Consider the following 13,318-nt stretch of genomic DNA (forward strand, 5'->3'; position numbering starts at 1 on the left):
TATGTTTGTGATGAAATCCTGCAGCTGGATTCCTGGAGGATTCCACGATAAGCACCCCCACCACGACAAGGTCAACTCAAAAAGGGTGTACGGAGAAGGGTAGACCCTTTAAATGGTCAGGTGAGTTTGAGAAAAGCTTTCAGGAACTGAAGCTGCGGTTATGTGAAGCTCCTGTGTTGGCCTATCAGACTCCAGGCAAACAATTCATCATTGACGTATATGCAAGTAATGTTGGAATTGGTGCCGTTTTATCGCAAGTTCATGACGGAGAAGAAAAGGTCGTTGCATATTTCAGCAAGGTATTTTCGAAACAAGAAAGAAACTATTGCGTGACCAGGAGGGAACTTCTTGCTCTAGTAGTGGCAACAAAGCACTTCCATAAGTACATCTATGGACAGAAGTTCCTTCTTCGTACAGATCATGGTGCACTAAATTGGCTTTTGAACTTCAAAAATCCAGAGGGTCAATTAGCAAGATGGATAGAGATACTTCAGATATATCACTGTCAGATTCAACATCGAAGAGGAAAGCTGCGTTCAAATGCAGACGCATTATTTCGACGCCCGTGCAAGCAAGACTGCAAGCATTGCACACGGCTAGAAGAAAATGAAGTTGTCGCTGTTAGACGAACGAGAGCTGATCCCATTTGCGGCTGAAGTAATGAAGAACTCAGGATGGCCCAACAGGAAGATTCGGACATCGAACCCATCCTTGCATGGAAGGAACATCAAGAGAAACCAGAATGGGCCGACATCTCTGACCGAAGTCCCACTCTCAAAGCATATTGGGCACAATATGACTCGTTTCATGTGCAAGAAGGGCTACTCAGGCGTAAGTGGGAATCTTCAGATGGTAAAACCTCTGTAATGCAGCTATTCGTACCTCAGTCAAAGGTTAATGATGTTCTCCGAGAGATGCACGATGGAACTTCTGGAGGTCACTTAGGCATCAAAAAAACGCTGGAAAAACTAAGACAACGATTCTACTGGTTACGTGCGAGAGAAAACGTCGAAAAGTGGTGCCGAAAATGTGATACTTGTGCCGCTAGCAAAGGACCAGCTAGAAAAATCCAAAGGAAGATGCAGCAGTACAATATGGGTACACACTTCGAGAGGATTGCAATAGACGTGGCAGGTCCTTTTCCCGAAACCAACAAAGGAAACCAGTATATCCTCGTAGTGATGGATTACTTCAGCAAGCGGCCTGAGGTATTTGCCATCCCAAACCAGGAAACCAAAACAGTTGTGGATAAGATTGTCTTTCATTGGATAAGCATATTCGGAGTACCCACGGAACTTCATTCCGACCAAGGAAGGAACTTCGAATCGAAGATCCTTCAAGAGGTTTGCTCACTCCTTGGCATAAAGAAGACGTGAACAATATCGCTTCATCCACAATCGGATGGGATGGTTGAGCGATTTAACAGGACACTTAAAGAACACCTGTCAAAAGTAGTCAATGATAAATCAACGAGACTTAGATCGACATATTCCATTATTCTTGATGGCTTATAGAAGTCACATAGTTCTACTGGACATACCCCATCGGAAGTCCTATTTGGCTCAACAATACGCCTGCCAAGTGAGATAAAATTTGGATGTGTTCCAAACGAGTCACATGAAATGGATGAGTACGTAGATAACCTGAAAGAAACACTGGCTGACATTTACCAACGGACAAGGACAAATAGAAAAGCGTCTAGTGACAGAATGAAAACAAGATATGACGCACGAGTGACAGCAACAGAGTTTCAAGAAGGAGAACTTGTGTGGTTTTACAATCCCCGCCGACAAAAGAGACTATCACCGAAGCTACAACAAAACTGGGAAGGCCCTTACACATTAATAACCAGAATCAACGATGTGGTTTACCATATACAGAGAGGGGTAAGAGGCAAACTAAAGGTAGTTCATTGTGACCGTTTACATCGTTATAATGGTGAAAGAAGCGATGGAGTTGTTCGGGACAAACAATCCTAAGAGGGGGGCAATGTAATGATTAATTACACTGGTCAACAAGGTTTTTGTTACAGACACCAAGATATACTTTTCTATAGGTTTTTTGGGTGCTGAGCTCGAATCCGAAGTCAAAAAAATTCTACCACATCACGTTTTTGAGATAATCCCGTTAGAAAATCGAAAATGCCGCTTTTTCACCAGTTTTCGAGATTTTTTCATAGCTTTTGGTTATTTCTTTTAAATAAACTTGTAACGGTTTCTAATAGAACTAAATCTTGTCTTTCAAAATCCGTTTAAATCTTTTAAAAATCTCTTATCTTCTTTGAGAAATCTGAAATTGAAATCACATGTTTGGTATATCTCATATTTATTTGCTTTTAATAGTAAATCTCGAAATGTTCTTTGCCAATCGCTTTCAAATTTTGACACAACGTTTCATTTACATTCCAGTAAGTTCTTATCTTGTTTTTAACAAGAAAAAAATTATATTTTTCTCACTAGTAATTATTTAGTATAAGTATCTGACACGGTTACGCTTTGATGTATTTCACTGCGATTAACCACCTTCGCAAATATAAAAACTTGCAAGATTCTAAATGGAACGTTGTGTCAAAATTTGAAAGCGATTGGCAAAGAACTTTTCGAGATTCGCAATTAAAAGTAAATAAACATGAGATATACCAAACACGTTGATTTCAATTTTAGATTTCTCTTCTTTGATAAGAGATTTTTAAAAGATTTAAACGGATTTTGAAAGACAACATTTAGTTCTATTAGAAACCGTTACAAATTTATTTAAAAGAAATAACCAAAAGCTAAGAAAAAATCTCGAAAACTGGTAAAAAAGCGGCATTTTCGATTTTCTAACGGGATTATCTCAAAAACGTGATGTGGTAGAATTTTTTTGACTTCGGATTTGAGCTCAGCACACCAAAATCTTATAGAAAAGTATACCTTGGTTTCTGTAACAAAAAAAAAGTTTAATTTTGTTGACCAGTGTTATTGAACAACTTCTAAGATAAAGATCTGAACACACTACCTACTACACCAAAGGTAGAAATGTGAAATCACCTTTAATAATTAAGAAACTACCTACCCTCTGAACACATCCCTCGACTGCTGAATATCCCTAGAAGGCTGAATATCCTGAAATATCCTACTAGACTGACAGTATGAAGCGCCCCTCCTGGAAAGGAAGTTTCGAGAAGCAAAGAGGAGAAGCTTCAAAGACATTCTCGAATCTCGAAATTCCGTTATAAAAGGGCAGCGTAGACACCGACCGGAGACAGTTTGATTTTGAAAGTTAAAGAGTACAGTACAAAGCGAATAATAAAAGTAAATTGAGTTATAATAAAGTGTGTTTTAATTTGAACGTAAAGATACGTGGAAATAAAATAAACGAAATAAGTTTTATTGTGAACCTGGAATAAAACATTACAATATTTTTGTGTTTTTGTTTTTTTTTTTTTTAATTAAGGTTTTTATAAAAAAAGAGACAAAAAAAAAACACAAATGAAAATAAAGATTAGTACATTGAGTCATTTGATACACTATGTAACAATTGTAACCAAATGTTCTATTGCCGCAGTAGTGGCCATTTGTGCTGCCGTCAAGGCTTGGATGTCAGCAGAAATTTGGTCCAATTTGCAACTAATTTGGTCTGCATACCCCTGCTTATTTTCCTCGGAAACTTGGATGATCTGAATAAGCTCATCGTCTGTAATTTTCATGGATTAAAGAAAAATGTAGTTACAAAATTTCACAAGTTTACCTAAGATAGTGTTGTTTTTTTTTTTCTTTTTGGTTTTTGCTCATCATCAGCATTTACCACATCGTCCACAAACACCGAATGTTCCACCGACTCTTCCGCTTCCAAATTTAGTGTTTGGCTTTTCGGATGTTCCGCAGCAGAAGTTTCTAAAAACTTGGAACATTTTGCCACAGGAACATTTGAATTGCCATTGACCACAACTCGGCCCGAGCAGGCCATAGCATGTTCCTCGAGTCTCTCTGCGTTTGTTTTGTGTTCACCCGTTTTATTTTTGTCCACCTTTTGTGAGCGGAGTTTGTAGGTAACGGCATACCTCCAGTTGTGGAAAACCTAAAAAGATATAAAAAAGACATACCTGTGTATGTATTTTATTTCAATAAAGAACGAGAATCATTGACAACTTAAATTAAACGAGTTTTAAAAAATGTAATTTATATTTTTTGGATAATAATTCTTGACATAAATTACAACTATAGGGGTGCTATTGAGGGACAGCAACGACGCTACATATAAACAAAATACTAAAGAGCAATATTATATATCTTTTTGTTCTAAAGTTGTTTTTTGCTGTCTGGATCCTAAAAGAAATGTTTTATATGTTCTGATTATAGTGATATGTACATTATGTAAACATCGTATAACACTGCTGGTGTTCATATCATGGTATGGAATCTTTCCAATCTGCAATACCCAATTGGGTATTGGGAATTGGGTATAAATGTGGTGTGCGGGAATGGCCTGAAAGTGGAAAGGCAAATGGTATTCCGTGGTATGGATAGCATAGCAGCAGTGGCTGTATGTAATCCATTTACTTTTTTGGAATTCATTTCATTCATATTTTTGCATTATTAATCCAAAGGTTTAATTTGTTATGAGTATGACAGATGATAAAAGATTTTAGTTCTGTTTGCTTTGTTCATAACAGATTCTCGTTTTCGAAGTTTCATAACAGAATTTTATAAAAGTTCGAACTCCTGATTACCAATTATAAAAGATCTTTTATGGATCATTCATAACAGAAAATTCATAGCAGAATTAAAGATTTCACAGAATAGGCCCAAATGTCTATGTTCTTATCTTTCTATTCTTAATGCCTATGTTGGTTACTTATGTAAATGTAATTTGTCTGTAGATAACTGTCAGTGAATGTCTTATCTTTATTTTACATACACATTGGGTTATCTATAGATTGGTTGTTTTCATGTTTGAACAATAAGAACCTAGGTACCTATATAATGTTTTGAATAAGCTCAAAATGAATAAAACGATTAATGATTAGCGTGGAAGTTCAATTTTTTATTTTCGTATTACGGAATTACATTCACAGTGGATTGTAGGCGCTTTAAGAACGCGACGCTGGTCAACCTAAGTTAGTATGTTTGGGAATTACTGAGGAGTTTTCTCCAGATATACACTTTACACTTTTCTTCTGGAGTGAACGCACATTATGAATTAAATTGCCAATTTTCTATATGAGATTTCCAGCCTTAATAAAGGTTGGAATATATTTGTGTTTTTTTTTCTTTCAGATAAAATTAGCAAATTCTTCTTTTTAACTTAGTATCTTACTAAAATGGCTTTAACAATTTACTAAATCGTTTAGAATTTTGCGCCATTTAATTTCGTTCAAGATTTTGGTGTCCTATTTTTGTATAGAAATTTTATTTCGTTTCTGCTGCGTACTAGGCTTGAAAAGTAACGTTTTTTGACAGCGCAGTTCCCCGCTCGGGGCTTAAAAAGAAAAACCCCTAATGTACCTAATGGTAAATACTCGACCTGATTTAAGTACAGCTGTGAAGTGAACATATTAAGCAGATATTTAAACGGGAACAATGAAGGAAAAATGTGAAAATATTATATTTTGATTTTGATGAAGCATTAAAGAGTTATGAAATTTTAAACTCAATACCAGAGTCTTTCCCATGTTAATCATATGGGAAACACAGCTCCCCTACAAAAATCTCTAAAAAATTTAGCTGAGCTTAAATTTAGTCAACAATTTCAGAAGCTCCAGCTTAAAAATCATAGTTATGCTTCCAACTGTATTTTATTTGTCACAGCTTAGCACACAAAAAAAGTGAAGAGAAAGGAGAAAAAGGCCAGCTAAAATTTTGCATGATCTGTGTACTAGACTTTGATTTTAATCGCCAAATTCAAAAGTTAATGAGCCGAATTTTGATAGACCGGAAATCAAAATTTTGAATAGCGAGTGAAATTTTCAAAGAATCTATTTGGCGTTAAAGAGTCGGTTCTGGCAACGCTGTTCCCATAGCATAGTATACCAATTTTATTGATTCACACCCATGCGCTAACATGTTGCATACATCCCTGGATACAAAGTTAGCTCAATGAAATGATTATCAGAATGTGTACCTTAACTGTAAAAAGCTGTTTCTAGAAAAATAATAAAAATAATTCCAAATTAAACGGTGCTATATTAATTATAACTTCGCTCAAACACAAAGATTTCTTTATATTAAAATTGGCAGGAATAATGATTGAGTGTTTCTTGTTACTGATTGAGTTTTTTAACATCAACAATCTTTTAAATGATTTCATCTAAAAATTGCTACTTCTCATATTAAAAGGATGCTCCCATGGATTATTTTCTTTGTCTAATCACAAGAATTATTTCGGTTTTCTATTTTAAAAAAATAAGTAATTAAATGTTTATCTCTCTACATTCTTAAATATTAAGTGGTTTTATATGCTAAACCATTTCAAAGGATGCAGGCCAATTTATTCTCCGAGATACAAAAGACTCACATCAAGAGTAGAAACACAAAGAGGAAAAAGGTTTCATTTTCTCTTAATAGATCGATTGGAGGCCCTAAAGATTCAATAGAGGCCACAAACATAGAAAAATATTTAAGTATTGATAAGACAAACACTTTGAAAAAAACGTATAAAAATAAAATATTGGAGGCCGATAGCAAAGTTATTATAAATAAGCATAACATAATGGAAGAAATTACTTTGGGTAGTAGAGAAAAGCGAGGCAGTTTTGGACGAAAACATATTCGTTTGAGAAATATGTTGAACTATGCAGATGTATATGATACTCTAAATGATTCCGGAAAAGATGTAAGTAATTATAATTCAATACTTTTTCCATTGAAAATTTTGCTAAGATAAAGAATTTAATAAATATTCCTTCTTACGTGACCTTTTTAATAAAATAACAAATTCTACTTTTGTGGGCTACAGGTCTTTTCTAACTTTCCTACTTGTATCAGTCGACGTTTCAGGTATTGATATACCTTTCTTCAGGACTCTATAAATGAAATTTCTTAAGAATAACAAATGAATACTGAATATCTATACTTACAATATTTTAAAAAATTTCAAACCTCTTAAGGTTTCTTAACAATCTGCTTGTCTCTTTTTTTATATATGGTAAAATATCCTAAAACTCAATAATAGAAGTCTTGAAAAAGACGTTTCGTATCATTGAAATTTCAAAATATTAAAATTTAATTATTTTATTTGATAAGAAATTCAGAATTTTTTTTATTTGAATTACACAAACAAATCTGATCTAAAAATTCAAGTTAAAAAAAGAGACAAAATTTAATCTTACGTATTTCTTTGGACAAACTGACTGTAAATACTGCTTATTTATTATAGAATAGAATATTGTTTCTTATTGACCGCAAAAAATCGATAACAAAATATAAAAACACAGATGAAATTTAGTTTTTAAATATTTATTATTTTATCGAATGCATTTCGAACCTTAAATTGAAAGTTCATCTTCAGCGTGAGTTTAATAAAACAAAATGAAATGAACAAAGCTGAAAATGACATTTAAAACAAAAACAACTCGCTTACAAAATTAAATAGCTTACAAAAATAGCTCGCTTACACAAAGTAAATAAATAACAAATTTTACATTAAAAAGAGATGACTCTATTGCACCAGCTTCTAAATATATTAAATTTATTTGTAGTTTGAATGAAAAAAGATTCGTAAGCATCTAACTTAGATGGATTATTTACTGTTTTTAAAATTTGTATGTTGTCAATAATTGGTGTAGGTAACAGAGTGAAACTCTGTGTTGTCGAAATTAAAGATGTGTGATGGTATCGCTTCTTGAATTTCCTTGTTAGTGGAGTAACTAAAGCTCAAAAATTGGCAATGTTAGGGAACCCGGCCGAACAGCTTAGATTTTGTTGATCTTTTTTTTCAAAGCGTCGTCGCGCGATTCCATACAATGAAATTTTAACAAGGAAACAAAAATTAAAACTGCATGCGGCGTTCTGCAGTGTCATGAACATAAGTTTAAAATAAGCAAAAATATATTTAAAGTAAGTTGATTTTTTTGAGTGAAACTAATAGTTGTGTATTTTATTATTTATCAAAGCTAGCTGGACAAACATTTTTTTTTTTTTATTATTTTTTGGTATTCTATGATGTTACCACAAAAAAAATGTGTTGTTAAGTCTTAAAATGGAAGAAAATTTAATTTTGTTTCAAAACCTTAGGCCCTTTATTTCAATTATTTGTTCTGACTTCGTCCAGCGTTTTAAAAATGTATACGCATGTATCTTTCGTGAAATGGTGCTTAGGACCTCGCTCAATATTCTATTTATCAGAATCCGTAAAGGGTTTTTGTGAATAGCTGCGGCCCCCATGCAATATTTTTGTTTGTTCAGATTTATTGGCCAAAAACGTATTTTCGATATTTTCAAAAATCGAAAATCAGATTTTTGTCAATCGCAAATTACTTTTTTAGACTCCTCATAATAATGTAAGACAAAAAGATTAAATAAAATTTGTCGATATCTTGCTTCGTTTTCGAGGTATAGATAGTTTTGATAAACAACTCCCAAAATCGATTGCTTGATGTCGGCTCTTCCCCACCTATTTTGTACATACATATATGTTCTCATATCGGACTCATAATTAGATATATATATCTGAAAATCAATAAGGCACTTGTAGAAATACATATTTAATATAATTAAACTAGTTTTCATAGCAAAAATTAAGTGTACTTGGAACCACGAATTTAGTTCCGCTAGATTGGCAAAATTGCACACTGTGCGTCGGTAATTAAAAATTATTTAAAGTTTATAGATTAAAAATTGTCGGTGTTGCCGTTTTAATTTTTTTTAAATTTAATTGAAGATTTTTGTGAACAAAAAAATTTTTTTTCCAAAAATTTTTCTTAAATTTCATAAATTAATTGATGCCAAAAGATGATCTACTAAATTCAAGGAAAAAAAATATATGGGAGTGAGGGACAATCTTCCATCGTTCAAGCGATAGATGCAATTTTCTTATTAATTGACTTCAAACACAAAAAAAAATATTAGAACATAACGGCAACACATAAAATACTTAAATATACATTTTTAAAAAGCTAGAAGCTTAGTCACATTTTTAAAATTAAAATTAAGTTAATTGAATGAAGGGCTTTTGAAAGTATGGAAATTGAACTCAAATAAAAAAAAAAAATAATTATAGACAAAATTTTAACATGTCGTTCTTAAAACTTTTATTTAATATAAAATACATTTATTTTCAATTTCTTGGGGCCACATTTTTTATGATTTGAAATTATAAATTTAAATTTAAGAGATAACAATGAGCTTCTGGCATTTTAAAAATGTATTTTAAAATATTGTAGGTGTTGCCGTTGTTTTCAAAATATTTTTTTTTTTGTGTTTGAAGTCAGATTGTGAGAAAATTGCATTTATCGCTTAAACGATGGAAGAATGTCCCTTACTCCACTATATTTTTTTCCTTAAATTACCTAGAGAATCTTTTGCTTTCCTTTGTTTTATGAAGTTTAAGCAAAAAAAAAATGGTTTTGTTAAAAAAAATTTAAGTTTAATTTTAAAAAACAATTCGACAATTTTTAATCTATAAACTTTGAAGTATTTTTAATTACCTAATTACAAAACCGTCAAAATCGTTTATAGCTGTTCGGCCGGGTTCCCTAATAATTTGATTTAGTTACTCTACTATGTTGTCTATTGTTCTTTCGTGTTCACTTGCTCTTGTCTTCAAAGCCCTTCTCGTCAGTCCAATGCAAGAGGCATCGCAGTCTTTGCAGGTGATTTTATGAGCACCACTTCGCTCAAGCATTGGTATAGAGTCTTTTGTAGTTCCAAGTGATAAACGAAGTTTGTTGTTGTTTTTGTGTACGATTTTTATGATTGATTTCTCATAGTATTTATGTAATTTGTTTGTGACATTCGGAACGAAAGCGATAGCCACTCGTCTTTGGTCAGATTTATTTGAAATACCTAACAGTCTGCGCGAAAAGAGTTGAAAGATTTCTTTTTCTTATTTTGTTTGAGTGTTTTATTATTAAATTGTCGCTTAAATGTTTGTTATTTTTTTGCCCCCACTTTAAAAAAAAAATAGCAAAATGGCTCTTTTTATTTATAGCTTAAGTTTTTGTTTTAAAAGATAAAAAATAGAACAGTTGACTTGAATTAAGAACGTAGATCTGGTTTCTGATTTCCAGCATTTAGTCGATTGAATTCCGAGAAGGTATATTAAGGGCCATTTTTTTCACTCGGAGTTGAACATAACTTGAGAATTTTTATATTAAAAATTCTCAAGTTTTGTTCAACTCCGAGTGAAAAAAATGGCCCTAAATGCTCGAGGCTGGATCTGCGGACAAGGTTCTTGAAACGCGGGTTATTTAAAAATGGTTTGGATGAAATTATGTTTGAAAACTCTTCATAGCAGTGCTTCAGCTGACAGCTTACGAAAATAGATTAATTGTAAAAATAAGCACTTCCTTGATGACAGCCCTTGATTTAATTAAACCAGGAAAAGATCATGAAAACTGGGTAAACCAAAGTCCAAATTAGTGTATAAATATCGAAAGTTTGCATATACATATTTTGTCAAGAACTGTTTTGTTTTTTGTTTTTTTTTTTAATTAATTTATTTTATTATTAAAAGTTTAACCTATGTCTTCGGTGATGTTTTATAATTTGTTTTTTTTTTTGCTTCACGAAATTTTATGATTGGCCCTTTTTGATTTTTTCCAGCGGCAACACTGCCACCATATGCGTGGTAGAAGGCCTTCCTTTTTTATATCGGTTTCGAAGTTGGACATAAACGCCTCTGCCAACAAAGGAGATAAACTGTTTCCCATACTTCAACCAAAATCATTGCTGTAAACACTTTATTTTATAAACAATGCTTGATTTTTCAGATTTGGAAAATTCGTCTTTTAAATATGAAAACAATGAAGTTCTTAATGTATTTGCTGATTTAAATGCTAAACGAACGTTTTCTTTATTCCTTATATGAGCGTTTAACCCATTAGCACCCGAGTGTAGTAAAAATTAAAAATAATGTATTTTTATGTTATTTTCCGTTTATTTAGATAAAAGTTAAGATATATAGAAAGAAAAATTATTTTTAAAAATTGTTGGTAAGGAGTTATGGGGTGTACTTTTTTTAGTACAATGGGATCATGCATACCATATTAATTTTCACAAATATTAGAATTTTCAAAACACTCTTTCGCAATGCATACTGTAACATTACACATTCAACAGCAACATTTTAACCATAAATGACATTTGCGACACTTTAGTTGTGTAGGCAGTTTTTTTTTTTTAAGAAACTGTTGTCTAGCGCTCTCTATAATGCGATTTTTGAGATATTGGAGTGTTAGTACTTTTGTAATTTTAAGTCGAACATTACCGTAGCTCTATTATTTTTATGTTGTCTTCATCGATGTCTTCTTCATCTGTCATACTGTCCAATGGTCAAAAAATAAGGGATATAAGATAAGGCCCAGGGACATAACCTCGCACGTACACCAAATCCTATCGTGTGTCCACCATTGTTTACACACCATTATTGCTTAAATATTATACAGTGCTTGCACTCAGTATTAGTGAAATATGTTTAGGAGGGGAAGGAGGACATACTGCTTCCCCGCAACTGCTTGGACACACTATTAGATATGGGGTAGGTGCGAAGTTGGTTGTATGCAAAGTTCCTTTGCATTTGAGGAATCTGGATTTAAAGATTCCTTTTGTTGGATACCTTTTGAAAACAAATATGCTAGGTGGGGTATAACTATATAAAATTCTGGTATGGACTGATGTCCCAATAAGGTGGGACATAAGTACAAAATCGAATTTTTCATTTGGGACTAATGTCCCACTTGAGTGGGACTTGAGTGGGTCATAAGCCCCAAAAAAGTGGGCGTAATGTCCCTAAGCCTTCTTTCTTTGAGCCAACTATATAAGCGTTGACTACTTCCGCATTGTTATAAACTAGGGCAGCACTAAAATTTTGGAAAAGTTTTTCATACAAATTTATACTGGGGATAGTATAAAATCCATTCAAAGTACTTGAAAGAAAAATGTATGTATGATCCCACTGTACTTTTTAAAGTACATTTAACTTTAGCTTTGCTTATCTCCGTATTTATGTATAAAAATATGATACAATTTATTATTTTCTTAATTTTGGGTTTATTTCCAATTGATTATTGCAGAAATAAGCAAAACATTTGGTCTATTAAATTTTTTTTTATATACAAACTTTTTCGACCGAAGCAAAAAGAAAAATAATTTAAAATGCTTTGCGCAAAAAGACAATTGGGTACACCCTAATTCAATTTTTAAAAAAATATATGTATTTGGAGAAATCAAAAACACTCAGTTAAATCTAAAAAACATCTTTAAACGAATATTTTATGTCCCCGACTGGTTTTGCATGCACAAAATCTCAATGCATTTCGCTGTACTTTAAAAAGTACAATGGAAGAGAATGGGTTAACATTCTATTTGAAAGATTTGGAATAAATAGAACACTTTTGTATGAAAACTGTGTAACATTTGTTACTAAATTTGCCTGAACCACTGGGTTCAAGTGTTTATTCAATAATGTTCTAATTATATTTAAAGGAAACGAATTGGCAAACTAGGTATCCGTGATTATTTTAATATTCTTTTGTCGAAAGACAATGTCACTGATATCCAATACTCTTTTTATGAAATTTTTTGCCGTATTGATTATAACTTGTTTAGGCTGTTTGGAATTATAACACTGTGCTACAAAATAAAAAAAAAATAAATACACCCGACAAACCACATTGTGAAGGCTGGTCGAATAATGCTAAAAATATTTTTGTTATATTTTTAGAACCCTCCTTTTTTGAAGTTATACTTCTTATGGGACGGTGGGTATGAAAATTTGTTTTTTGACAAGAATGTCAAAGGGATTATGACGCGATCGCCATCTCCGAGACAAATGGGCAGCAGGGCTGTCGTTTCCCCTTTAGAGTTGGGAGAACTTAAGTATTTAAAAATGCAAGTCGCAAGTTGCGTGTGGCATTTGGCAAGTACCATGTGGCATGAATCATGGTGCAAGTGCTTGTGGTATGTGGCAAGTAGCACGAGGCATGTGGCATTGAGTATGCAAAATGTAGCAAGTTGTATGTGGCAAGTTGCGTGTGGCAAGTTGCATGTGGCAAGTTGCATCTAGCAAGTTGCATCTGGCAAGTTGCATGTGGCAAATTGCATGTGGTAAGTTGCATAAAACAAAAACGTAAATAATCATAAATAGGTACAAGGAAAAGAAAACAACATAGACTAAAACT

At 32.8% G+C, this 13,318-nt stretch overlaps 1 protein-coding gene and 1 long non-coding RNA gene across 6 annotated transcripts in view; one reads left to right on the top strand and one right to left on the bottom strand.

Moving 5' to 3' along the window:
- Positions 1-3,489: 3,489 nt before the first annotated feature.
- LOC129905210 (uncharacterized) overlaps positions 3,490-13,318 on the bottom strand; it is a 31,472-nt gene continuing 21,643 nt past the window's right edge. For 2 of the 3 annotated variants that reach the window (XR_008770566.1, XR_008770565.1), the window contains exons 2-3: positions 3,730-4,059; positions 3,490-3,675 (exon numbers count right to left, since the gene is read on the bottom strand). This is a non-coding gene — a long non-coding RNA (uncharacterized LOC129905210). Of the gene's footprint in view, positions 3,676-3,729; positions 4,085-13,318 lie in introns of all 3 variants that reach the window. The other variant, XR_008770564.1, reaches the window with a different exon arrangement.
- The window catches only part of LOC129905198 (nitric oxide synthase), an 822,682-nt gene continuing 815,422 nt past the window's right edge, over positions 6,059-13,318 (top strand). For 2 of the 3 annotated variants that reach the window (XM_055980618.1, XM_055980617.1), the window contains exon 1: positions 6,060-6,813. In XM_055980618.1, the coding sequence (XP_055836593.1) occupies positions 6,457-6,813 (357 nt within the window). In that variant the 5' untranslated portion in view covers positions 6,060-6,456. Of the gene's footprint in view, positions 6,814-13,318 lie in introns of all 3 variants that reach the window. The other variant, XM_055980616.1, reaches the window with a different exon arrangement.

Source organism: Episyrphus balteatus, chromosome 1, assembly GCF_945859705.1.
Source record: "Episyrphus balteatus chromosome 1, idEpiBalt1.1, whole genome shotgun sequence".
Lineage (NCBI taxonomy): Eukaryota > Metazoa > Arthropoda > Insecta > Diptera > Syrphidae > Episyrphus > Episyrphus balteatus.